Source organism: Oncorhynchus keta, chromosome 34 (genome assembly GCF_023373465.1).
Source record: "Oncorhynchus keta strain PuntledgeMale-10-30-2019 chromosome 34, Oket_V2, whole genome shotgun sequence".
NCBI lineage: Eukaryota > Metazoa > Chordata > Actinopteri > Salmoniformes > Salmonidae > Oncorhynchus > Oncorhynchus keta.
The window spans coordinates 4,667,747-4,693,414 of record NC_068454.1 but is presented as its reverse complement, the minus strand read 5'-3'; the positions used below and the strand labels follow the sequence as shown (position 1 = coordinate 4,693,414).

The window sequence follows — 25,668 nt, the reverse complement described above, 5'->3', positions numbered from 1 at the left end:
CTATGTACAGTTTACACACATATTAGCATCTTAGCTCCTATTGTGCCCCTCTGCCCACTTCACTTCCCTTCATTAAATGGGGCTCTGTTGTTTCATCGCCCCCGAATGAAAAGCCCTATACATATTGACCCAACTACAGTTTGGTATTTATAATGTTGTTGTTCCTGTTGAGGTCCTGACAGGGACTTGAATGATATGAGTGACATTCTAAAGAGACATATGGATGATGTACTTTGTTTTAAAATGTGCTTTTTGCTATGAATCAACTGAGGCCACTTACAACCTACTTAAAATGTGTGATATTTCCACTCCATCTCACCTGCTCATCCGGGAGGACTTTGTCCTGACTTCAGCACACTGCTTAAGGAAGTGAGTTTTTCTTTGACGTAGACAACAAATGAATCCAGATGCAGTTTGTTTTATTGCATCTTGTTAGGCCTCTTGAGGAATTCTTCTATTTCATTCTATGTCTTGCGACCCGTTTTGATGCTCTGTTAGTGCTTATCCTTTAACGGTGGTGCTTGGAGCCGACGACTTAAAGAAGTGGAAGAAGAGTTGTCAGAAGATTCAGGTGTCCCATTACCATCGGCATCCATTACATGAGAATGCAACGCAGATCAGTTATGACGTCATGCTACTGAAGGTAATCTTCAAGACACCTCTAATGTCTCTTTTCTACAGTATATAGTACTTATTTCGTATGAACTTTAATTGAATGCAGGGCCTTATAAGAAATGCACTCAATTGATACTGATTATCTTCACTGACATTAATATTTTTAGATTTTTATTCAAGGTTTATTCTGAATTATACAAATAGAATATAATAATTGTATCTAATTTTATTTTATTTTATTTCCTCTTATAGTTAAGGACCACAGCTCGTCTAACCGAGTATGTGAAGGTCATTGGACTCCCAAAGGAGGATGAACATCTCCCAGCATCCCCCAAATGCTCCGTAGGTGGTTGGGGCAAGACTAACTCGAACAACAACCAGGGTTCTGGCGTTTTGATGGAAGTGGCGGTGACGTTGGAGGATGACTCTGAATGCAAGAAGGTGTGAAGGGAGAAATACTTATAAAAAAAAATGATGTGACATTAACATGAAAATGAAGTGTTCTCCTTTAAACTTGTATATTCATTTGTTTTAATATTAGGCCAATATCTGATAGTACAAAATTAAATAAGAAAAAAAAAAAAGAATCGTAAATATCCATAATATTAAATAATAACATGACTACAGAGATACAGGATCATAAATAAAACAAATTCAGTGAAAATAATGATTAGAATAATATGAAGAAACAACAACAACAACCTACGGAAAGGAAAGTTTGATCCAGCATTAACATGGAGAACAAACCTCATCCAAATCCTCTGCCCTTTCACACAATCTCCTCTATTACAGAGAGTAGGATACACAACTGAGACTCAACTCATTCACTCAATTAAACTCTGCTCCTCCACCGCACTTACTTAACTCAACCACCAGAGGGCAACACAACCACATTGCATTTCTATACTACCATACTTGTGGGAGTGTGTATAGTGGGTGCGTGCACCACTCACACAGGATGGCTAATCTTGAGTGTTTGAAGTGTACATGAGTGTTTGAAGTGTACCTTTGTCCTCAAAGGCTATATTTGTTCTATCAGAGTGGCTGGCTAGTGACAGAGCCACCATAACACTGATTATTAGGAACACGGGGAGACGTTTATCTGCTTCCCAAATGGCATCCTTTTTCCTATACAGGGATTCATTATATACTGGCCGTGGCAATGTTCCGGAACGATATGGTTATAATGGAGCTGATAGTGACAACAAACCCCACATTCCATGTGACAACATTCTTATCACAACATCATGATATGTAAATAATGTTACCTAAAAAAAATCAAGTTAAAAAAGTGTTTTTTGCAGCAAAATGACAGTTAAATTTGCATGTTCTGTAAAACTAAAATATAAAATGTTTCCTTAAATTAAAGTACAGCTTTTTTCCAAAGTACAATCCACATGGGTACTAAAAAGCTGATTTACTATCATTTGATTGTAGTACCATTTAGATTTAAGTTTAAATCTAACTGCCTGTAGCTTGGACCTTCAAGGATATGCATATTATTGATACCATTTGAAAGGAAACATTTTTGAAGTTTGTGGAAATGTGAAATTAATGTAATAGAATATAACACATTAGATCTGGTAAAAGATAATACAAACAAAAAACAATTTTTTCGAATTATACTTTTTTTCATCATCTCAGAAAGGCCATAACATGATATGAGTCTAGGCGCAATTTAGATTTGCACCACCAGATGGCAGCAGTATGTGTGCAAATGTTCAAGTATGTATGTATAGAGAACATACAAAAATGATGTGGTAATAAAAAAAATATTGTTTACAGACTACAAGGAACATCATACATGCCGTTTCCCACCTGGAAAAAAGGAACACCTATGTGAGAATGCTGTTCATTGACTACAGCGTTCAACACCATAGTGACACAAAGCTCATTATTAAGTTAAGGACTCTGGGACTAAACCCCTCCCTCTCCATCTTGGAACCTGGACTTCCTGATGGGCCTCCCCCAGGTGGTAAGGGTACTGGGACTAAACCCCTCCCTCTCCATCTTGGAACCTGGACTTCCTGATGGGCCTCCCCCAGGTGGTAAGGGTACTGGGACTAAACCCCTCCCTCTCCATCTTGGAACCTGGACTTCCTGATGGGCCTCCCCCAGGTGGTAAGGGTACTGGGACTAAACCCCTCCCTCTCCATCTTGGATTCTGGACTTCCTGATGGGCCTCCCCCAGGTGGTAAGGGTACTGGGACTAAACCCCTCCCTCTCCATCTTGGATCCTGGACTTCCTGATGGGCCTCCCCCAGGTGGTAAGGGTACTGGGACTAAACCCCTCCCTCTCCATCTTGGATCCTGGACTTCCTGATGGGCCTCCCCCAGGTGGTAAGGGTACTGGGACTAAACCCCTCCCTCTCCATCTTGGATCCTGGACTTCCTGATGGGCTGAGGTGGGCCTCCCCTCCATCTTGGTGGTAATGGGTAGGTGGTAAGGGTACTGGGACTAAACCCCTCCCTCTCCATCTTGGATTCTGGACTTCCATGGGCATCCCCACATTTAAGTGACTTAGCAAACCCCCCTCCCTCCCATCTTGGATTCTGGACTTCCTGATGGGCCTCCCCAGGTGGTGGGCCTCCCTCCCATCTTGGTGGTTCCTGAAGGGGGTACTGGGACTAAACCCCTCCCTCTCCATCTTGGATCCTGGACTTCCTGATGGGCCTCCCCAGGTGGTAAGGGTACTGGGACTCCCTCTCCATCTTGGAACCCTGATGGGCCTCCCCCAGGTCTCCCCTCCCTCTCTTGGATCCTGGACTTCCTGATGGGCCGTCCCCAGGTGGTAAGGGTACTGGGACTAAACCCCTCCCTCTCCATCTTGGACCCTGGACTTCCTGACGGGCCGTCCCCAGGTGGTAAGGGTACTGGGACTAAACCCCTCCCTCTCCATCTTGGATCCTGGACTTCCTGATGGGCCGTCCCTAGGTGGTAAGGGTACTGGGACTAAACCCCTCCCTCTCCATCTCCATCTTGGTGGTATTCTGGGACTAAACCCTCCTCTCCATCTTGGGGACTTCCTGATGGTCCCCCCCAGGTGGTAAGGGTACTGGGACTAAACCCCTCCCTCTCCATCTTGGATCCTGGACTTCCTGATGGCCCGCCCCCAGGTGGTAAGGGTACTGGGACTAAACCCCTCCCTCTCCATCTTGGATTCTGGACTTCCTGACGGTCCGCCCCCAGGTGGTAAGGGTACTGGGACTAAACCCCTCCCTCTCCATCTTGGATTCTGGACTTCCTGACGGTCCGCCCCCAGGTGGTAAGGGTACTGGGACTAAACCCCTCCCTCTCCATCTTGGATCCTGGACTTCCTGACGGGCCGCCCCCAGGTGGTAAGGGTACTGGGACTAAACCCCTCCCTCTCCATCTTGGATTCTGGACTTCCTGATGGGCCTCCCCCAGGTGGTAAGGGTACTGGGACTAAACCCCTCCCTCTCCATCTTGGATCCTGGACTTCCTGACGGTCCGCCCCCAGGTGGTAAGGGTACTGGGACTAAACCCCTCCCTCTCCATCTTGGATCCTGGACTTCCTGACGGTCCGCCCCCAGGTGGTAAGGGTACTGGGACTAAACCCCTCCCTCTCCATCTTGGATCCTGGACTTCTAAACCCCTGGACGGTCCGCCCCCAGGTGGTAAGGGTACTGGGACTAAACCCCTCCCTCTCCATCTTGGATCCTGGACTTCCTGACGGTCCGCCCCAGGTGGTAAGGGTACTGGGACTTCCTGATGGGCCTCCCCCAACCCCTCCCTCCCTCCATCTTGGATCCTGGACTTCCTGACGGTCCGCCCCCAGGTGGTAAGGGTACTGGGACTAAACCCCTCCCTCTCCATCTTGGATCCTGGACTTCCTGACGGTCCGCCCCCAGGTGGTAAGGGTACTGGGACTAAACCCCTCCCTCTCCATCTTGGATCCTGGACTTCCTGACGGTCCGCCCCCAGGTGGTAAGGGTAGGTAACAACACATCCACCACGCTGATCCTCAACACGGTTTTAAAAAAAACAGGCATCAAGTTATTATAATGCCATTATACAATTATACTCAACATTGATCTGCTCTGACCAATCAAAAATTGGATACAACATTCATTTTGATTGTCACTTTAAATAATATTATCAACCATCTTCCTCAGTAAATTTTGAGATGAAAATATAATAACACAATGCAGATATGTGATGATACAACTGTCACATAATTTTATTTTAAACACATTTTTAATCAAATGTAGAGATGCCCAACATATAGAGTGTCCTGTATGCTGATCAAATGATAAATGTAGGTTTAATTATCACCGGCTTTGTTGACTACATCTCAGAATTTCTGCAAAGACAAATTGTCAACCACAGTCTACTAATCTTGTCATTGGCCAGTCAAAGACGATCCACTTGTCATTGGCCAGTCCAAGGTGATCCGCTTGTCATTGGCCAGTCCGAGGTGATCCGCTTGTCATTGGCCAGTCCAAGGTGATCCGCTTGTCATTGGCCAGTCCAAGGTGATCCGCTTGTCATTGGCCAGTCCGAGGTGATCCGCTTGTCATCGGCCAGTCCAAGGTGATCCGCTTGTCATTGGCCAGTCCAAGGTGATCCGCTTGTCATTGGCCAGTCCAAGGTGATCCGCTTGTCATCGGCCAGTCCAAGGTGATCCGCTTGTCATTGGCCAGTCAAAGGTGATCCGCTTGTCATTGGCCAGTCAAAGGTGATCCGCTTGTCATTGGCCAGTCAAAGGTGATCCGCTTGTCATTGGCCAGTCAAAGGTGATCCGCTTGTCATTGGCCAGTCAAAGGTGATCCGCTTGTCATTGGCCAGTCAAAGGTGATCCGCTTGTCATTGGCCAGTCCAAGGTGATCCGCTTGTCATCGGCCAGTCAAAGGTGATCCGCTTGTCATTGGCCAGTCAAAGGTGATCCGCTTGTCATTGGCCAGTCAAGGTGATCCGCTGTCATTGGCCAGTCAAAGACGATCCGCTTGTCATTGGCCAGTCCAAGGTGATCCGCTTGTCATTGGCCAGTCAAAGACGATCCGCTTGGTCCCACAACCTTTTACATTTCCGGCCGACCTCTGGTTTCTCCTGTAGGATTTCACTGGGGTCGTCTCTACAGCATCTCACTGATCTTAGCCGTTCTTACACATTTGTTGAATACAAATATACAAAATATATCTTATTTAAATAAATAGCTTTTAGCCGAAAGTGACCTTTCCAACAATCTGGTTATATTTCTATAAATCGGTTTCATTTTCAAGATCTCTGAACATTGTAACTGACAAGACATCACCTACTCAGAAGCTGCTGATTTTGTCATTGGCCAGTATAAGGCGATCCGCTTGGGCCTGCAACTTTGCACGATACTGTCCGATCTCTGAATCCTCCTGTAGGATGTTATCAGTGTCGTCTCTGTGTAGCAGATCCAGCATTTCACTGCACACAATCTTGGCTGACTGCTTCAGGATGAAGTAACAGATCATCATGGGCACCTGGTCAGCCAGTCTTTGCACCACAATCTGCGAGAGAGGTGAGGTGGGATGGAGAGTGAGGGCTAGAAGTGATGAGATGGCCACAAGGCAACCAAAAGATTACCAAATGACAACAAAGACTCAGCAAGGTGAACATATAGACCTCAGAGTTTGATTGGTCTGCAAAATGCAATATACCATAATGCAACTCTGCCACAACAATGTATGTTTGAAACAATTGTCTTAAAGTATTAATTAGAGATCTGATCATCCCATTGATGATGTCATGGGTTCATTGTACAGGCTGGAGCAGAGCTATATAATGTAAACTACCATTCAAAAGATTGGGGCCACTTAGAAATGTCCTTGTTTTTGACATTTTTTGTCCATTAAAATAACATCAAGTTGATCAGAAACACAGTGTAGACATTGTTAATGTTGTAAATGACTATTGTAGCTGGAAATATCTACAGAGGCCCATTATCAGCAACCATCACTCCTGTGTTCCAATGGCACGTTCTGTTAGCTAATCAAAGTTTATCATTTTAAAAGGATAATTGATCATTAGAAAACCCTTTTGCAATTATCTTAGCACAGCTGAAAACTGTTGTCCTGATTAAAGAAGCAATAAAACCGGCCTTCTTTAGACTAGTTGAGTGTGTGAGTTTGTCGATAAGCAAGCTACATAACATGCCAGTTTTATGTTAGCTGCAGGTTTAGTAAATTAGATTTTATTTCTGGAACATTCTATACATACTGCACAGTAGATGTGTTGCATTGTACCTCATAGTATGCCTTGAGCAGCCCAGGGTACTTGCTCCTGGTGTCTTGCTCTTTGTCTTCTGCTATTTCCCCCTCCTCTAGAAAATGTGTGTCCGCCTCCAGCATAACTTTGTTGAAGATTCCATCCTGTGTGTAGACCTGCATCTCCATCTCAAACTGCTCCACGATCCTCTCCTTCACTATGGTTGACTGCTTTTCCTGGATTGTTTCAATGTTTTTCTGAGTTCAAACAAAGATGAAGATTCCATGAAGACATAAAGAATCTTGGATGCAGGGAGGCAGTGAAATATTGTTACTGTTTCAGAATACAGTTCAGTTCGACATGATCTAAGTGTCTGTTGACCAGTTCAAGCTACAATCCAACATGGGAAAACATGTCAATTGTAATTCTCCATAAACATATATTGTGATTCTTAAGTGCTGCTTTGCCTCAAGTTTCTCTCTCTTCTTGCTAGTGCCACTAACTAAGATTAAATTTCAGCCTAAAATCACAACGTAGAGAATTGTATGATTATCATGTCAGAGCGCTTAACAGTTTACAATTGTCATTACCTTTGAGACCAGATGAAGATAAGGATAATTCTTAAAGCTCTCTCTGGACAAATGATCAAATTGCTTTTGCACCATGTCTGAAAAACCAAAACAAATGTATTTGGTAAAGAGTTGTTATAAGAGACAAATGTATTTGGTAAAGAGATGTTCAGAGACAAATGTATTGGTAAAGAGATGTTATAAGAGACAAATTTATTTGGTAAAGAGATGTTCAGAGACAAATGTATTTGGTAAAGAGATGTTCAGAGACAAATGTATTGGTAAAGAGATGTTCAGAGACAAATGTATTTGGTAAAGAGTTGTTAATTAGTCCGCCCCATCCCGCATGCGGGATCGTGACTACAGCCTCAAGCTCATTACCATAACGCAACATTAGCGATTTCTAAAAATTGCAAATGAAATGAAATAAATATGCCTGCTCTCAAGCTTATCCTTTTCTTAACAATCCTGTCGTCTCAGATTTTCAAAATATGCTTTAGAACCAGAGAAAATCAATAATTTGTGTAAGAGTGGTGATAGCTAGCTTAGCATTTAGCGTTAGCATTTAGCACGCAACATATTCACAAAAACCAGCAAAGGGATCAAATAAAATAATTTACCTTTGAAGAACTTCAGATGTGTCGATTAGGAGACTCTCAGTTACATAGCAGATGTCCAGTTTTTCCTGAAAGAATCTTGTGTAGGACACAACGTTCCGTTTTGTTACTATGCATTTGGCTACCGAAACTAACCGAAAATTCAGTCACCTACACATCAAACTTTTTTCCGAATTAACTCCATAATATCGACTGAAACATGGAAAACGTTGTTTGGATCAATCCTCAAGGTGTTTTGTCATAGAAGCCTGCATTCTTCTCTGATTCGGATGGAAAAATACTGGTAGGTGACTTTTGCGCACCAATTTCCACACAGACAACGTGCGGGACCCCTGGTAAATGTAGTCTCTTATGGTCAATCTTCCAATGATATGCCTACAAATACGTCACAATGCTGCAGACACCTTGGGGAAACGCTAGAAAGTGTCCGTTCATTCCTGTCGCATTCACAGCCATATAAGGCGATCATGGAAAACGTACCCTCAAAAATCCTGTTAATTTCCTGGTCGCTCAAACATCTTGGTTTTGCCTGTAGCTTTAGTTCTATGGCACTCACAGTGAAAATCTTTGCAGTTCTGGAAACGTCTTGTTTCCAAAACTATCAATTCCAAGCATAGTCGAGCATCTTTTCGTGACAAAATATTGCGCTTAAAACGGGCACGTGTTTTTATCCAAAAATGAAATAATGCCCCTAGTGGACTAACAGGAGACAAATGTATTGGTAAAGAGATGTTAAAAGAGACAAATGTATTTGGTAAAGAGATGATAAAAGAGACATGTTTGCATTTTTGGGTTTGCGCCGTCCGTTTATATTTCTGATCATTTGTTTTCCTACTTTTGTTCATGTTATTTTTCCTGGACATTAAAGCGTGTTTTTTCCCACATCTTTTGCTCTCTGCGCCTGACTCCACACCTCCTCACTCATTTATCGTAACAGAAGCCCGCACCACGATATGGAGTCAGCAGGAGCAGCGACCACTCCTCTTCCCACGATGGAGGAGAGAGTCCTTCATCACACGTCCATCCTCCATCGCCTAGGATCAGCGATGGATCAAATGATGGAGAGGATGGATCATTGGGAGAGGAATGGTCTCCCTACTACCCCACCGACCCTCCCACCAGCAACTCTACTATCTCCCCCATCTGGATCCGGTCCCAGCGCTCTGCGCATTACGCCTCCGAGGGAGTACGATGGAGCAGTGACGGGGTGCCAGGGATTCCTGCTTCAACTACACCACCTGGCTACCGTTCGGCCGGCTCCCTCAGAGCGTGTGTGTCCTCATCACCTGCCTTACCGGTAGAGCCCTGGAGTGGGCTAATGCGGTCTGGAACGGGCCCGACTCAGCGAAGGGCAATTACCCGGAATTCACCCGCCGTTTCAGGGCCGTGTTCGATCACCCTCCAGAGGGTCGAACGGCGGATGAGAGATTGTTCCATCTCAGACAGGGGACGAGGAGCGCGCAGGACTTCGCGCTGGAGTTCCGGACCTTGGCCGGAACGACAGGGCCCTGATAGACCATTACAGGTGTAGCCTGAGAGAGGACGTCCACAGGGAGCTGGCCTGTCGGGACACTACACTTAGCCTGGATGGACTGATAGACCTGTCGATCCGGTTGGACCATCTGCTAGCTGCTCGCGGACGTTCTGAAAGGGTCCTGTCAGTTCTACCTCCTGACCCTCCTGCTCCCATCCCGATGGAGCTAGGAAGGACCGCGTCTAGGGAGATCGGAGGAGGAAGCTCTTCCTGTACCAGTTGTGGCCGGAGAGGGCACACGTCTGGTCGGTGCTGGAGGAATTAATCTGTGTTTGCAGTGGTCAGCAGAGGCGGACGGAGCTTTTCGTAGGTTAAAGGCGATGTTCACTGAGGCGCCGGTGTTGGCGCATCCGGACCCTTCTTTGGCGTTTATAGTAGAGGTGGACGCATCCGAGGCTGGGGTTGGAGCGGTGCTCTCACAGCGTTCGGGTGCGCCACCGAAGCTCCGCCCCTGTGCCTTTTTTTCGAAGAAACTCGGGCCAGCGGAGTGGAATTATGATGTGGGGGATAGGGAGTTGTTGGCTATGGTTAAGGCCCTGAAGGTGTGGAAACACTGGCTTGAGGGGGCTAAGCACCCTTTCCTTATCTGGACTGACCACCGTAACCTGGAGTATATCCGATCAGCTAGGAGACTGAATCGTCGTCAGGCAAGGTGGGCCATGTATTTCACCAGATTTCGTTTCACTGTCTCATATAGACCAGGTTCCCTCAACACTAAGGCCGAAGCGCTGTCAAGACTCTATGACACTGAGGACAGGTCCATCGATCCTACTCCCATCATTCCGGCAGCTAAGCTGGTGGCACCAGTAGTATGGGATGTGGACGCGGACATCGAGCGGGCGCTAAGGGAGGAACCTGCGCCTCCACAGTGTTCGGAGGGTCGTAGGTACGTGCCGCTCGCTGTTCGTGATCAATTGATTCGATGGGCTCATTGTCTACCCTCGTCGGGTCACCCAGGTATTTTTAGGACAGTGTGAGGTCTTCAGAGGAAGTACTGGTGGCCCACTTTGGTGAGGGATGTGCGATTCTATGTCTCCTCCTGTTCGGTGTGCGCCCAGAGTAAGGCTCCTAGACACCTGCCACAAGGTAAATTACAACCTCTTCCCGTTCCACAACGGCCGTGGACCCATCTATCGGTGGATTTTTTTACTGACCTTCCCCCCTCTCAGGGTAACACAACGAGCCTGGTCATTGTGGATCGGTTCTCTAAGTCCTGCCGTCTTATCCCATTGCCCCGGTCTCCCTACGGCCCTACAGACTGCGGAAGCTCTTTTCACCCATGTGTCCCACTTGTTGTTGATTCTTCACAAAAAAAATACAGTTTTATATCTTTATGTTTGAAGCCTGAAATGTGTCAAAAATTCGCAAAGTTCAAGGGGGCCGAATACTTTCGCAAGGCACTGTACAATTCTCTACGTTGTGATTTTAGGCTGAAATTAAATTCTTAGTTAGTGGCACTAGCAAGAAGAGAGAGAAACTTGAGGCAAAGCAGCACTTAAAAATCACAATATATGTTTATGGAGAATTACAATTGACATGTTGTCCCATGTTGGATTGTAGCTTGAACTGGTCAACAGACACTTAGATCATGTCGAACTGAACTTTGTTCTGAAAGAGTAACAATATTTCACTGCCTCCCTGCATCCAAGATTCTTTATGTCTTCATGGAATCTTCATCTTTGTTTGAACTCAGAAAAACATTGAAACAATCCAGGAAAAGCAGTCAACCATAGTGAAGGAGAGGATCGTGGAGCAGTTTGAGATGGAGATGCAGGTCTACACACAGGATGGAATCTTCAACAAACAGAGTCGAAAGGAGGGAACAGCAGAAGGCTCAGATCAAGACACCAGGAGCAAGTACCCTGGGCTGCTCAAGGCATACTATGAGGTACAATGCAACACATCTACTGAGTATGTATAGAATGTTCCAGAAATAAAATCTAATTAACTAAACGTGCAATTAACATAAAACTGGCATGTTATGTAGCTTGCTTATCGACAAACTCACACACTTTCTCATCAGGGCCTTCCACAAATTTGTGGAATCAAACCCACAAATGTTGATGCTCCAGATACTCAACTAGTCTAAAGAAGGCCGGTTTTATTGCTTCTTTAATCAGGACAACAGTTTTCAGCTGTGCTAATATCGTTGCAAAAGGGTTTTCTAATGATCAATCAGCCTGTTAAAATTATAAACTTTGATTAGCTAACAGAACGTGCCATTGGAATCCAGGAGTGATGGTTGCTGATAATGGGCCTCTGTACGCCTCTGTAGATATTTTCAGCTACAATAGTCATTTACAACATTAACATTGTCTACACTGTATTTTTCTGATCAACTTGATGTTATTTTAATGGACAAAAAAAAAGTCAAAAAACAAGGACATTTCTAAGTGGCCCCAATCTTTTGAATGGTAGTGTATATTATATAGCTCTGCTCCAGCCTGTACAATGAACCCATGACATCATCAATGGGATGATCAGATCTCTAATTAATACTTTAAGACAATTGTTTCCAACATACATTGTTGTGGCAGGGTAGCATTATGGTATATTGCATTTTGCAGACCAATCAAACTCTGACGTCTATATGTTCACCTTGCTGAGCCTTTGTTGTCATTTGGTAATCTTTTGGTTGCCTTGTGGCCATCTCATCACTTCTAGCCCTCACTCTCCATCCCACCTCACCTCTCTCGCAGATTGTGGTGCAAAGACTGGCTGACCAGGTGCCCATGATGATCTGTTACTTCATCCTGAAGCAGTCAGCCAAGATTGTGTGCAGTGAAATGCTGGATCTGCTACACAGAGACGACACTGATAACATCCTACAGGAGGATTCAGAGATCGGACAGTATCGTGCAAAGTTGCAGGCCCAAGCGGATCGCCTTATACTGGCCAATGACAAAATCAGCAGCTTCTGAGTAGGTGATGTCTTGTCAGTTACAATGTTCAGAGATCTTGAAAATGAAACCGATTTATAGAAATATAACCAGATTGTTGGAAAGGTCACTTTCGGCCAAATGCTATTTATTTAAATAAGATATATTTAGTATATTTGTATTCAACAAATGTATAAGAACGGCTAAGATCAGTGAGATGCTGTAGAGACGACCCCAGTGAAATCCTACAGGAGAAACCAGAGGTCGGCCGGAAATGTAAAAGGTTGTGGGACCAAGCGGATCGTCTTTGACTGGCCAATGACAAGCGGATCGTCTTTGACTGGCCAATGACAAGCGGATCACCTGACATGGACTGGCCAATGACAAGCGGATCACCTTGCCAATGACAAGGGATCACCTTGGAATGACAAGCGGATTGTCTTTGACTGGCCAATGACAAGCGGATCATCTTTGACTGGCCAATGACAAGCGGATCGTCTTTGACTGGCCAATGACAAGCGGATCACCTTGGACTGGCCAATGACAAGCGGATCACCTTGGACTGGCCGATGACAAGCGGATCGTCTTTGACTGGCCAATGACAAGCGGATCACCTTTGACTGGCCAATGACAAGCGGATCACCTTGGACTGGCCAATGACAAGCGGATCACCTTGGACTGGCCAATGACAAGCGGATCACCTTGGACTGGCCGATGACAAGCGGATCGTCTTTGACTGGCCAATGACAAGCGGATCACCTTTAACTGGCCGATGACAAGCGGATCACCTTGGACTGGCCGATGACAAGCGGATCGTCTTTGACTGGCCAATGACAAGATTAGTAGACTGTGGTTGACAATTTGTCAATGCATAAATTCTGAGATGTAGCCAACAAAGCCGGTGATAATTATACCTACATTTATCATTTGATCAGCATACAGAACATTTTATATGATGGGCATCTCTACATTTGATCAAAAATGTGTTTAAAATAAATGATGATGATGTGATGATGATGATGTGATGATGATGATGTGATGATGATGATGTGACAGTTGTATCATCACATATCTGCATTGTGTTATTATGTTTTCATCTCAAAATGTCCTGAGGAAATATGTGAAGATGGTTGATAACATTTATATAAAGTGACAAACGAAATGAAGGTTGTATCCAATTTCTGATTGGTCAGAGCAGATCAATGTTGAGAATAATTGTATAATGGCATTATAATAACTTGATGCCTGTTTTATTAAACGTGTTGAGGATCAGCATGGCGGTTGTGTTGTTACCTACCCTTACCACCTGGGGGCGGACCGTCAGGAAGTCCAGAATCCAAGATGGAGAGGGAGGGGTTTAGTCCCAGTACCCTTACCACCTGGGGGCGGCCCATCAGGAAGTCCAGGATCCAAGATGGAGAGGGAGGGGTTTAGTCCCAGTACCCTTACCACCTGGGGACGGCCCATCAGGAAGTCCAGGATCCAAGATGGAGAGGGAGGGGTTTAGTCCCAGTACCCTTACCACCTGGGGACGGCCCATCAGGAAGTCCAGGATCCAAGATGGAGAGGGAGGGGTTTAGTCCCAGTACCCTTACCACCTGGGGGCGGCCCGTCAGGAAGTCCAGGATCCAAGATGGAGAGGGAGGGGTTTAGTCCCAGTACCCTTACCACCTGGGGGCGGACCGTCAGGAAGTCCAGGATCCAAGATGGAGAGGGAGGGGTTTAGTCCCAGTACCCTTACCACCTGGGGACGGACCGTCAGGAAGTCCAGGATCCAAGATGGAGAGGGAGGGTTTAGTCCCAGTACCCTTACCACCTGGGGGCGGACCATCAGGAAGTCCAGGATCCAAGATGGAGAGGGAGGGGTTTAGTCCCAGTACCCTTACCACCTGGGGGGCCCATCAATAAGTCCAGGATCCAAGATGGAGAGGGAGGGTTTAGTCCCAGTAGCCTTACCACCTGGGGGGCCCATCAGGAAGTCCAGGATCCAAGATGGAGAGGGAGGGGTTTAGTCCCAGTACCCTTAACTTAGTGATGAGCTTTGAAGGAACTATGTTGTTGAACACTGAGCTGTAGTGAATTAACAGCATTCTCACATGTTCCTTTTTTCCAGGTGAGAAAGGACATGTTGACATTCCTTGTAGTCTGTAAACAATTATTTTGTTATTTTTATTAGCTTATCATTTTTGTATGTTCTCTATACTTACGTGTTCCTGAAAATGTATTAATTGACCAATTCGGCCCATTTGGCAAGACTTTTTTGATTCAACATTTTGTGCAATAATGTCATGCTTTCACTGCATCAGTCTGAAACGTTGCACACATACTGCTGCCATCTGGTGGCGAAAATCTAAACTGTGCAATGCAATACTAATGTTGTTTTATGGCCTTTCTTGCTTTTCAAAAATGATGAAAGAAATTATAATTTGAAAACGTGTTTTTTGTTTGTATTCTCTTTTACCAGATCTAATGTGTTATATTCTATTAGATTAATTTCACATTTCCACAAACTTCAAAAATGTTTCCTTTCAAATGGTATCAATAATATACATATCCTTGCTTCAGGTCTGAGCTACAGGCAGTTAGATTTAAAATTCTTAAATCCAATTGGTACTATAATCAAATGATGGTAAATCAGCTTTTTAGTACCCATGTGGATTGTACTTTGGAAAAAACAGCTGTACTTTATTTATTTATTTACTTTATTTAAGGGAACATTTTATATTTTAGTTTTACAAAATATGCAAATGAACTGTCATTTTGCTAAAATAACACTTTTTAAATTTGATTTTTTTAGAAAACATTATGTATATCTAATGATGTCTTCATATTTTTTTGATTATTTACATATCAAATTGTTTTGATAAGAATGTTGTCACATGGAATGTGGGGTTTGTTGTCACTATCAACTCCATTATAACCATATCGTTCCATAACATTACAACTGCCAGAATACAGTGAATCCCTATTTTGGGAAAAGGATACAATTTGGGATGTAGACAAATGTCTCCCCATGTTCCTAATAATCAGTGTTATGGTGGCTCTGTCACTAGCCACTACTCTGATAGAACAAATATAGCCTTTGAGGACTATGCTGTGCTGTCATGTACACTTCAAACACTCATGTACACTTCAAACACTCAAGATTAGCCATCCTGTGTGAGTGGTGCACGCACCCACTATACACACTCCCACAAGTATGGTAGTATAGAAATGCAATGTGGTTGTGTTGCCCTCTGGTGGTTGAGTTAAGTAAGTGCGGTGGAGGAGCAGAGTTTAATTGAGTGAATGAGTTGAGTCTCAGTTGTGTATCCTACTCTCTGTAATAGAGGAGATTGTGTGAAAGGGCAGAGGATTTGGATGAGGTTTTTGTTCTCCATGTTAATGCTGGATCAAACTTTCCTTTCCTTAGGTTGTTGTTGTTGTTTCTTCATATTATTCTAATCATTATTTTCACTGAATTTGTTTTATTTATGATCCTGTATCTCTGTAGTCATGTTATTATTTCATATTATGGATATTTATGGTTATTTAAAAACGTTTTTCTTCTTATTTAATTTTGTACTATCAGATATACACATTTAAATGAGTAGCCACCCTTTGCCTTTGACAGCTTTGCACACTCTTGACATTCTCTCAACCAGCTTCACATGGAATGCTTTTCCAACAGTCTTGAAGGAGTTCCCTCATATCCTGAGCACTTGTTGGCTGCTTTTCCTTTACTCTGTGGCCCAACTCATCCCAAACCATCTCAATTGGGTTGAGGTCAGGTGATTGTGAAGACCTGGTCATCTGATGGAGCACTCCATTACTCTCCATGGTCAACACAGCCTGGAGGTGTGTTTTGGGTCATTGTCCTGTTGAAAAACAAAATGGTAGCCCCACTAAGTGTAAAACAGATGGGATGGCGTATCGCTGCAGAACGGTAGGGTAACGGATGTCATCTGGAGAAAGAGAGGAGGACCAAAGCGGAGCGTGGTAAGTGTTCATAATTTTAATCAAAGAAAGCACTGAACACTGAATCAATACAAAAATAACAAAATGAACGAAACGAAACAGTCCTGTCTGGTGACATACACACGTAACACAAAGACAGAAAATAACCACCCACAAAACACAATGGGAAAACAGGTTACCTAAATATGGTTCTCAATCAGGGACAACGATTGACAGCTGCCTCTGATTGAGAACCATACCAGGCCAAACACAGAAATAGAAAATCATAGATAAACTAACATAGACAACCCACCCAACTCACGCCCTGACCATACTAAAACAAAAGACAAAACAAAGGAACTAAGGTCAGAATGTGACACGTAGGCATACTGGTTAAGTATGTCTTGAATTCTAAATAAATCACAGACAGTGTCACCAACAAAGCACCCCCAAACCTCCACACCTCCTCCTCCATGCTTCACGGTGGGAACCACACATGCAGTGATCATCTCTTCAACTACTATGCGTCTCACAAAGAAAAGGACTCATGAGACCAAAGGAAAGATTTCCACCGGACTAATGTCAATCGCTCGTGTTTCTTGGTCTCTTTTGAGACGTGTCTGTTAATTGAACTATGTGAAGCATTTATTTGGGCTGTAATCTGAGGTGCAATTAACTCAAATGAATGAGCGTATCCTCTGCAGAAGAAGAACCTCTGGGTCTTCCTTTCCTGTGGTGGTTCTCATGAAAGCCAGTTTCATCATAGCGCTTGATGGTTTTTTTGCGTTCTTGACATTTTCCGGATTGACTGACCTTGATGTCTGAAAGTAATGATGGACTGTCATTTATTTATTTTTTTTGCTTAGTTATTGGCTCCCTAGTGGCTCAGGGTAGCCTAGTGGTTAGAGCTTTGGACTAGTAACCGAAAGGTTTCATGTTCAAATCCCCGAGCTGACAAGGTAAAAATCTGTTGTTCTGCCCCTGAACAGGCAGTTAACCCACTGTTCCTAAACTTTGTCATTGAAACATAAAGGTACATAAAGGTAAAATAAAAAATACAGTGTACTGTTATTATCTGTACATGAGTATCTCATGAGTATCTCTCAATCACATTAATATCTCCTCAATCACTGAAAACTTGTGCTTCTTATTGTAGGTCATAGAGAAGAGATACTTCACAAGAGTCCCAAGTCAAGTAAGTGTTTCTCTTTGTGTCCATAACAAACATGCAACACTGGTCCGGTCTTTGCCATGTTGAAACCATTAATTTATCAGCTCTCGACTTGAAACATAAAAAACCATCTCCCTTTTCTCTCTCCAGATGACAGGTTTCACAGCGAGGAAACCCTTTTGACTTCAGAAGCCCCCACTCTGACTGGGAGGAACAACACAGGTCTCTGTGGTTTCAGCATCATGCCTCTGTGCAGCCTCTCACTCAACATCCCTTTCTTTCTCTCTCTCTCTCAATGATATTTGTGTGTAAATACTTGACCAGTTAATTGTTTTTGACTGCAATTGAGTGGGCCCCTAAATAGTGCAAGACATCCTGGGTATGCTTGGGGAAATGTTGGTTCAAATGCACATAGTTATAGGAATTGATACATTAAATAAGTAGTTTTTTTTATTATTTATTTTTTTATATTTTTATACTTTCAACAAATGTCATTTATGTAATAGTTATCTTAAATATTTGTTTGCTATGTAAGCAAACGGATTGTATGTTTTCTGTGAACGTCCCATTTTAACACGTAGAATAATGACAAACATGACACGGCAAAGATGTATTCGGTGTTTACATTTATTTTCATTTTATTTTATTTTATTTTTTATTCTAATTGCTATAAAAAAAAACATTTGTGTAAAATTGAGAGGACATTAATCGCGGACACTAAGGTATTTCCGTCTACACATGGGTGTCCTTGGGACGATCACATTCCTTGGAATAAGTAAGAGCAGACCCTGGGTCCAAGCATGGGATGCTTCCTGTGGTATCGTTGAATAGGACCCGTCCTTAGTGCTTGTCGATATTTGCTCTAAGAGTTTGACCGCCCGCATTCCGGGAAAATAAAGCGACTATAAGAAAACCAGTGTGGATGAGCATACAGGGTGTGTGTGCCCTGCTGTAAACTATGTAGACTCAGGGTGTGTGTGCTATGAATCACTGTTTTAAAGGTACAGGAACAGATACTAGATTAGATTAGATTACCTTTATTGTCTTCCTTAGGCAAATAGATCCTTTCTTAAGGTCTCAGCACACAGTCAACTCACATAATGCAGTCAGATACAAGCAGATACAAACAATTGACAGTATCAGAGAGAGGGTCAACACAGCAGGTCTGGGACAGGTAGCACGTCCGGTGAACAGGTCAGGGTTCCATGGCCGCAGACAGAACAGCAGATACTGGATCAGCAGCACGACCAGGTGGAATGGGAACGTGGACAGCCAGCTACCACCCAGGACACCATCGCGGCCTGTGGAAAAGTATTGTTTTTGCAGGCCCTCCTACAACCAAATAGAGGATAATCAAGTCCTTATGAAAAAAAAAAAAATCTTATCAGTTTGGTTTATAGGCTAATGATTCACCTCAATCCTGATCAAATGATCAAACACTTTCACTTTCACTGTATATGCGTTCTATAAAAGCTGCAAGAGTTGAGCTGTAGACCACTATTCAAGAAGAGCCTGAAACATCTCAAACGATTCAGCAAGCAACCTGCCTGCCCGAAAGCATCCACTCCTTCAAGGTAATTCTGCATGTAAGTCCATCTCCAGGAGGACTACATCGGTAGCTCTGTCCATTGTATTACTATACCACTGTACCGTCCCATTGTATTATAAGAAATTGTTGCTCATTCAAGGCCCCACACGGGAGTCTTTCAATGGTGAACATCTTATGCCAGACCAATTAAATTAAATGTTTAAAGGATTTCATTTTTTGAAAATTGTCAGAGAGCAAAGAAAAATAGAAAATACATTTAAATTACTATAGTGACTTTCGTTCAACCTAATCAATATATTTTAGCCTCTTGGGAAGGCTATGTTGGTTTCTAGTTTGAGTTTGAAATACTTGCTATATTAGAAGTTACAGGTTACATGTATGAGGAATATATATACTGGGGTCAATGGTCAATAAAAGCCAGGGGAGTTACTAAGTAAGGGAAAAGGCAATCACACTGATAAGGGTAGATAGCTGTGGATTAGTGATGAAATGGGGGCTGAGGTCAGGTCACAGGAAGTGGGAAGGAACATATTACCCACATCACTTAACTTCCTGCCTAGCAACACAGGTATAACGTTTAGAGAGAAGGAGGAGACTATAACTACTGGTGCTGGTGGGAGCATGTCTTTTGTCTGTTCAGCAGTTGGACCCCATTGGGTGAATAAACCTGCTTTTAGCTTTTCCTAGTTGTCCGTCAGGTTCAAAATAAACAGAGTAAAAACTAACAGTTTAAATAGGCATCCAACCGGGAACATACTGGTTTATTCAACGTTGTTTCAACGTTATTTCAACAACAACAACAACAACAAGCAATGTGATGACATTGAATCAATTTGGAAAACTGACATTTCATAATAATAACTTTTAATTTCGATCAATTGACGTGGATCACATTTTTGGTTGATTTCAGGTCGAATTCACATTAGTTATTAGTTAGTTAACTCAATTAAATATAAAAATCAAAAACCAGACGTTAAACTGACGTCTTAGACCAGTTGAATAGTTCGGCCGTAATCCAAGAGGATGATAATCTGAAGGATGATGTGCAACTCCATATTGGAAGCTTGAGGACATCATATTTGCTATAATTTAAAATGTTCAAATATTTTTGATGAAAATTGAAGAGGGGCATTTGTTAATTAAATATTTAGCCTTAGGCTACTTTAGAATATGCCAGGTGTTCACCATTGTTCACCCATATGAATTAATAAAATATAATGTGACAGACAAGTAGTGACTTATAATCCTTCTAAAAGCTAATTAATTGCTCTTAAAAATGATAAAAGTTAAGAAATATAATTTGGATTATTGTAACAGCTGCATAATGCAGTAAAATAATTAACATTTATTGAGTAGCTGGCTTCTAATATAAGTTAAACAAATGCCCAACTATATCTCATTCCAAAACATTCAATGAATGCTTGAAAATGGATGTGCTCGCTTGTCACAAATGTGTTTGTAAAATGGAAAGTTGGAGTCGAGAAGCAAGTACGGGGAGTTGAACATAAAGAACAGACATCAAACAGGACAGCTTCAGAACTGGGTACGCAAAGACAAACAAACATTACTCCTAAAGCAGGAGGAACAGACCTGGGGAACAGACAGATATAGACAAACAAACATTACTCCTAAAGCAGGGGGAACAGACCTGGGGAACAGACAGATATAGACAAACAAACATTAATCCTGAAGCAGGAGGAACAGACCTGGGGAACAGACAGATATAGACAAACAAACATTAATCCTGAAGCAGGGGAACAGACCTGGGGAACAGACAGATATAGACAAACACACATTACTCCTAAAGCAGGAGGATCAGACCTGGGAACAGACAGATATAGACAAACAAACATTACTCCTAAAGCAGGAGGAACAGACCTGGGAACAGACAGATATAGACAAACAAGCATTAATCCTGAAGCAGGGGAACAGACCTGGGGAACAGACAGATATAGACAAACAAGCATTAATCCTGAAGCAGGGGAACAGACCTGGGGAACAGACAGATATAGACAAACAAGCATTAATCCTGAAGCAGGGGGAACAGACCTGGGGAACAGACAGATATAGACAAACAAACATTACTCCTAAAGCAGGAGGAACAGACCTGGGGAACAGACAGATATAGACAAACAAACATTACTCCTAAAGCAGGAGGAACAGACCTGGGGAACAGACAGATATAGACAAACAAACATTACTCCTAAAGCAGGAGGAACAGACCTGGGGAACAGACAGATATAGACAAACAAACATTACTCCTAAAGCAGGGGGAACAGACCTGGGGAACAGACAGATATAGACAAACAAACATTAATCCTGAAGCAGGAGGAACAGACCTGGGGAACAGACAGATATAGACAAACAAACATTACTCCTAAAGCAGGGGGAACAGACCTGGGGAACAGACAGATATAGACAAACAAACATTACTCCTAAAGCAGGAGGAACAGACCTGGGGAACAGACAGATATAGACAAACAAACATTACTCCTAAAGCAGGAGGAACAGACCTGGGAAACAGACAGATATAGGCGAGGTAATGACACAGATGATTGAGTCCAGGTGAGTCCAATAATCGCTGATGCGCGTGACAGGGGGGAAGGCAGAAGTATGTAATGCTGTCGAGCCTGGCGCCTTCGAGCGCCAGGTATTTTGGTATTTTATTTGGATCCCGGTTAGCTGTTGCAAAAGCAGCAGCTACTCTTCCTGGGGTTCCACACAGAACACAGAACACAGAACATGAAACATAATACAGAACATCATTAGACTAGAACAGCTCAAAGACAGAACTACAGGTGTGACAGAAAATATATTTTTACTCAAGGGTGTATATGAACATATTATTAGGATATTTAATTGTCCTACAATGGTCAATTCCTTTGTAAAAGTCCATAAATATTTAAATTGAATTCCAGAAAGTCAATGGATTCCAGACAGTTTTAAAATTCAAGTATTCAGGTAATGCTAAAAATCTGAGGTGGGTTGGGCATGTACGTTGCTACAGGTAATAAACTTGGTGGAACTTGAAGGTGCATCTTCAGGATAATGGGCTGGTCTCATGGGAGAAAAACACATGTTTTAATTGATACGGGTGAGAGGTAAATATCCCACGGTCCTTTAAGAAATGTTATTATGATTTTTTATCATTATTTGGCTAATTGGCTGCTGTACCATTTCAAAGATACCAGCTCAAAATGAACCCAAGTGTTAGAGAGTTCTGGTTCCAGTCCGGTCCGGCCAAAAAACAGGAGACGCTCCACTCTTCAAGGACTGAGAAAATAAAGGATCTCCAGACTACAGTGATGAGGGAACCAGTGTATCTGATTGAGGTGAGACGTTGGGAGTGAACGTTATTTATATTGAGGGACAACTGGATGGCCGTCCACCTGAGGAAAATATGTTTAAATATATTTTTACCCTGGACCTCCCTCGAGCGTTTGAAAAAACAAACATGTAACCCCCCCAAAATGATCATTAAAACAAAGTAGCAGGGAATATTAAATCCCTTTTTAGTAGGCAATCAAGGTTGCAGTCCTGGGGCCCGGATTCACAAAAACACTTCTTATTCGAAAAATAACTGAAGAAGCTTCTTAAGATAAGCAGTAAGAATGTCATGAGGATAACAATTGTGATCGCTCCCTTAGACAGGACACCATCTGGACAAATGATTTGTACTTTTAATGTGTTCTATTGTTTATTTGTTCTATTGTTTATTTGTTCTATTGTTTATTTGTTCTATTATTTGTTCTATTGTTTATGTGTTCTATTGTTTATGTGTTCTATTGTTTATGTGTTCTATTGTTTATGTGTTCTATTGTTTATGTGTTCTATTGTTTATGTGTTCTATTGTTTATGTGTTCTATTGTTTATTTGTTCTATTGTTTATTTGTTCTATTGTTTATTTGTTCTATTGTTTATTTGTTCTATTGTTTATTTGTTCTATTGTTTATGTGTTCTATTGTTTATTTGTTCTATTGTTTATTTGTTCTATTGTTTATGTGTTCTATTGTTTATGTGTTATATTGTTTGTGTGTTCTATTGTTTATGTGTTCTATTGTTTGTGTGTTCTATTGTTTATGTGTTCTATTGTTTATGTGTTCTATTGTTTATTTGTTCTATTGTTTATGTGTTCTATTGTTTATTTGTTCTATTGTTTATGTGTTCTATTGTTTATGTGTTCTATTGTTTATGTGTTCTATTGTTTATGTGTTCTATTGTTTATGTGTTCTATTGTTTATGTGTTCTATTGTTTATGTGTTCTATTGTTTATTTGTTCTATTGTTTATTTGTTCTATTGTTTATTTGTTCTATTGTTTATTTGTTCTATTGTTTATGTGTTCTATTGTTTATTTGTTCTATTGTTTATTTGTTCTATTGTTTATGTGTTCTATTGTTTATGTGTTCTATTGTTTATGTGTTCTATTGTTTATGTGTTCTATTGTTTATTTGTTCTATTGTTTATTTGTTCTATTGTTTATGTGTTCTATTGTTTATTTGTTCTATTGTTTATTTGTTCTATTGTTTATTTGTTCTATTGTTTATTTGTTCTATTGTTTATTTGTTCTATTGTTTATTTGTTCTATTGTTTATTTGTTCTATTGTTTATTTGTTCTATTGTTTATTTGTTCTATTGTTTATTTGTTCTATTGTTTATGTGTTCTATTGTTTATTTGTTCTATTGTTTATGTGTTCTATTGCTTATTTGTTCTATTGTTTATTTGTTCTATTGTTTGTGTTCTATTGTTTATTTGTTCTATTGTATTCCATGTTTGGAAATTGAAATATACAGATAATGTTTCTCTCATATGGAGCAATATTTATTTAAATGTTTAAATCATATATTGAAGATGTAAAGTACCATTTAAGGGTATCAAAATAACAAATAATAACATACTTAAATTCAATAAGCTACTTAAATTCAAAGAAAATACATTAAATATATTAAAAGTGTGTCCAATTTAGTATGACTAATAATAAGTATATATATATATATATATATATATATAAAATAATCTAAAAGTATTGGGACAAGAACTGTTCAATAAGATGTGCTTTCTTTCCGATTTAAAAAGGCGACTCACCAAAGATTGCACAATTCAACCGCCCTCGGTTATGTCCAGTCCGACCCAGCAGTTTCCACAGTGATGATGGAGGACCCAGTGTGTCGGATTAAGAACGACATCGCTCGTGTGTTTGGGCCCCTGGAGGAGGCTTTGAGTCATGGATCCTATATTCACCCAGGGGGTTACAAAGACTTCCATGACAACCTACAGGAGCTAACCAAGCAAACAGAACAGAGAGAGGCAGGGGAGTTATGGTATGTATGAGGACAGGGGGGGACGTGGTGGGACGGGGGATGGGGACGGGGGGAACGGGGGGGGAATGGGGACGGGGAGGTGGGGACGGGGAGGTGGGGACGGGAGGACAGGGGGGATAGGGGGACGGGGGAACGGGGGGGATGGGAACGGGGATGGGGACGGGGGGGACGGGGGGCAGGGGGATGGGGACGGGGGGGAATGGGGACAACGGGGGGACTAGCATTTAAACACATGTCCATGTTTCATACAATAACCATGTAACTGCTCCTAGGTGCTCTAGTCCTTTTAATAGCTGCTCTGGTGTTATTTGTGTGTGTGTGTGTGTGTGTGTGTGTGTGTGTGTGTGTGTGTGTTTTCAGAGTGAGGAACTATTGAGAGACTATCTGGATGAGAAGGCTAGAGTGGGGAACACTATCCTCTTGGTCGACCAGACTCTCAGCAAAGAAGAACACAAAAGTGAAGGTAGGAAGTCTGTATCATAATTACTCTGCCATTTGAGTTGTGTGATCAGTTCCAAATGGCATAGACTATTAACAATCAAATAATTAACTTACATTTAAAAACAAAAAATCAATTGGGGGGAGCAGGAAATGGAAAACAAAAAAAATATTAAGGCATTATACATGTTTCCCTTTTTTTTAAATCAAATAACCATTCAAATACTTAAATAAAAGTACTACAATAAAAGTCAAAATAAAGGTTTTGGGTTGTGTAACTGAAAATCAACAAGAGGCTTTTAAAGGGAGAACGGCTCATAATAATGGTCGGAACGGAGCAAGTGGAATTGCATCAAACACCTGGTGACCATGGAAACCATATGTTTGATGCCAGTGTGTTTTCTTCAATGGGACTTGCTTATTAACAATTCTCATCAATACTTTCATATACACGATCAGTGCCATTTCAGGGTCATCCTCGCTCCCTGGGGCGACAGGTAGTCTAGTGGTTAGAGTGTTGGGCCAGTAACCAAAAGGTTGCTAGATTGAATCCTGACAATGCCTGAGATCCATTGACAAATTTCCCCTGGTAATAACATTGACTCTCTCTCTCTCTCTCTCTCTCTCTCTCTCTCTCTCTCTCCCTCTCTCTCTCTCTCTACAGTGGAGAGGGTGAAGAAGGAGGCAGCAGAACAGGCTCGGAGAGCGGCAGAAGAGCAGATTCAGATTCAGCAACAGCTGATGGAAAGGATTGAGAAAGAACGAGAGATCACCAAACAGGAATATAAACAAGTGCTGGAGGCCAGACTTAAGGTATGGAATGAAGGAAAGGGAGATATTT

The 25,668-nt window shown here is 42.2% G+C and overlaps 1 protein-coding gene and 2 long non-coding RNA genes across 18 annotated transcripts in view; 2 read left to right on the top strand and 1 right to left on the bottom strand.

Moving 5' to 3' along the window:
- Positions 1-314: 314 nt before the first annotated feature.
- On the top strand, positions 315-1,054 carry LOC127914862 (uncharacterized). The gene is made up of 3 exons (XR_008089355.1): positions 315-369; positions 499-643; positions 868-1,054. It is a non-coding gene; the product is annotated as an uncharacterized LOC127914862 (long non-coding RNA).
- A 17,482-nt stretch (positions 1,055-18,536) lies between these two features.
- Positions 18,537-22,246, bottom strand: LOC127914951 (uncharacterized). 12 transcript variants are annotated; one of them, XR_008089568.1, is made up of 4 exons: positions 21,119-22,246; positions 20,833-20,890; positions 20,718-20,775; positions 18,537-20,659 (listed from the first exon to the last, which is right to left on the bottom strand). It is a non-coding gene; the product is annotated as an uncharacterized LOC127914951 (long non-coding RNA). The 12 variants fall into 12 exon arrangements; XR_008089561.1 differs by lacking the exon at positions 20,833-20,890 and having other exon boundaries at positions 21,119-21,292; positions 21,351-22,246; XR_008089565.1 differs by lacking the exon at positions 20,833-20,890 and having other exon boundaries at positions 21,177-21,292; positions 21,351-22,246.
- Positions 18,954-25,668, top strand: part of LOC118378956 (guanylate-binding protein 1-like) — a 28,795-nt gene continuing 22,080 nt past the window's right edge. For 2 of the 5 annotated variants that reach the window (XR_008089560.1, XM_052492750.1), the window contains exons 1-5: positions 18,954-19,094; positions 22,254-22,401; positions 24,145-24,389; positions 24,750-24,852; positions 25,492-25,640. Coding sequence is in view for 4 of the 5 variants with exons in the window: in XM_052492750.1 (XP_052348710.1) it covers positions 24,387-24,389; positions 24,750-24,852; positions 25,492-25,640 (255 nt within the window). In the remaining variant the exon portion in view is untranslated. Of the gene's footprint in view, positions 19,107-22,253; positions 22,402-24,144; positions 24,390-24,749; positions 24,853-25,491; positions 25,641-25,668 lie in introns of all 5 variants that reach the window. The other 3 variants (XM_052492752.1, XM_052492751.1, XM_052492753.1) reach the window with 3 other exon arrangements.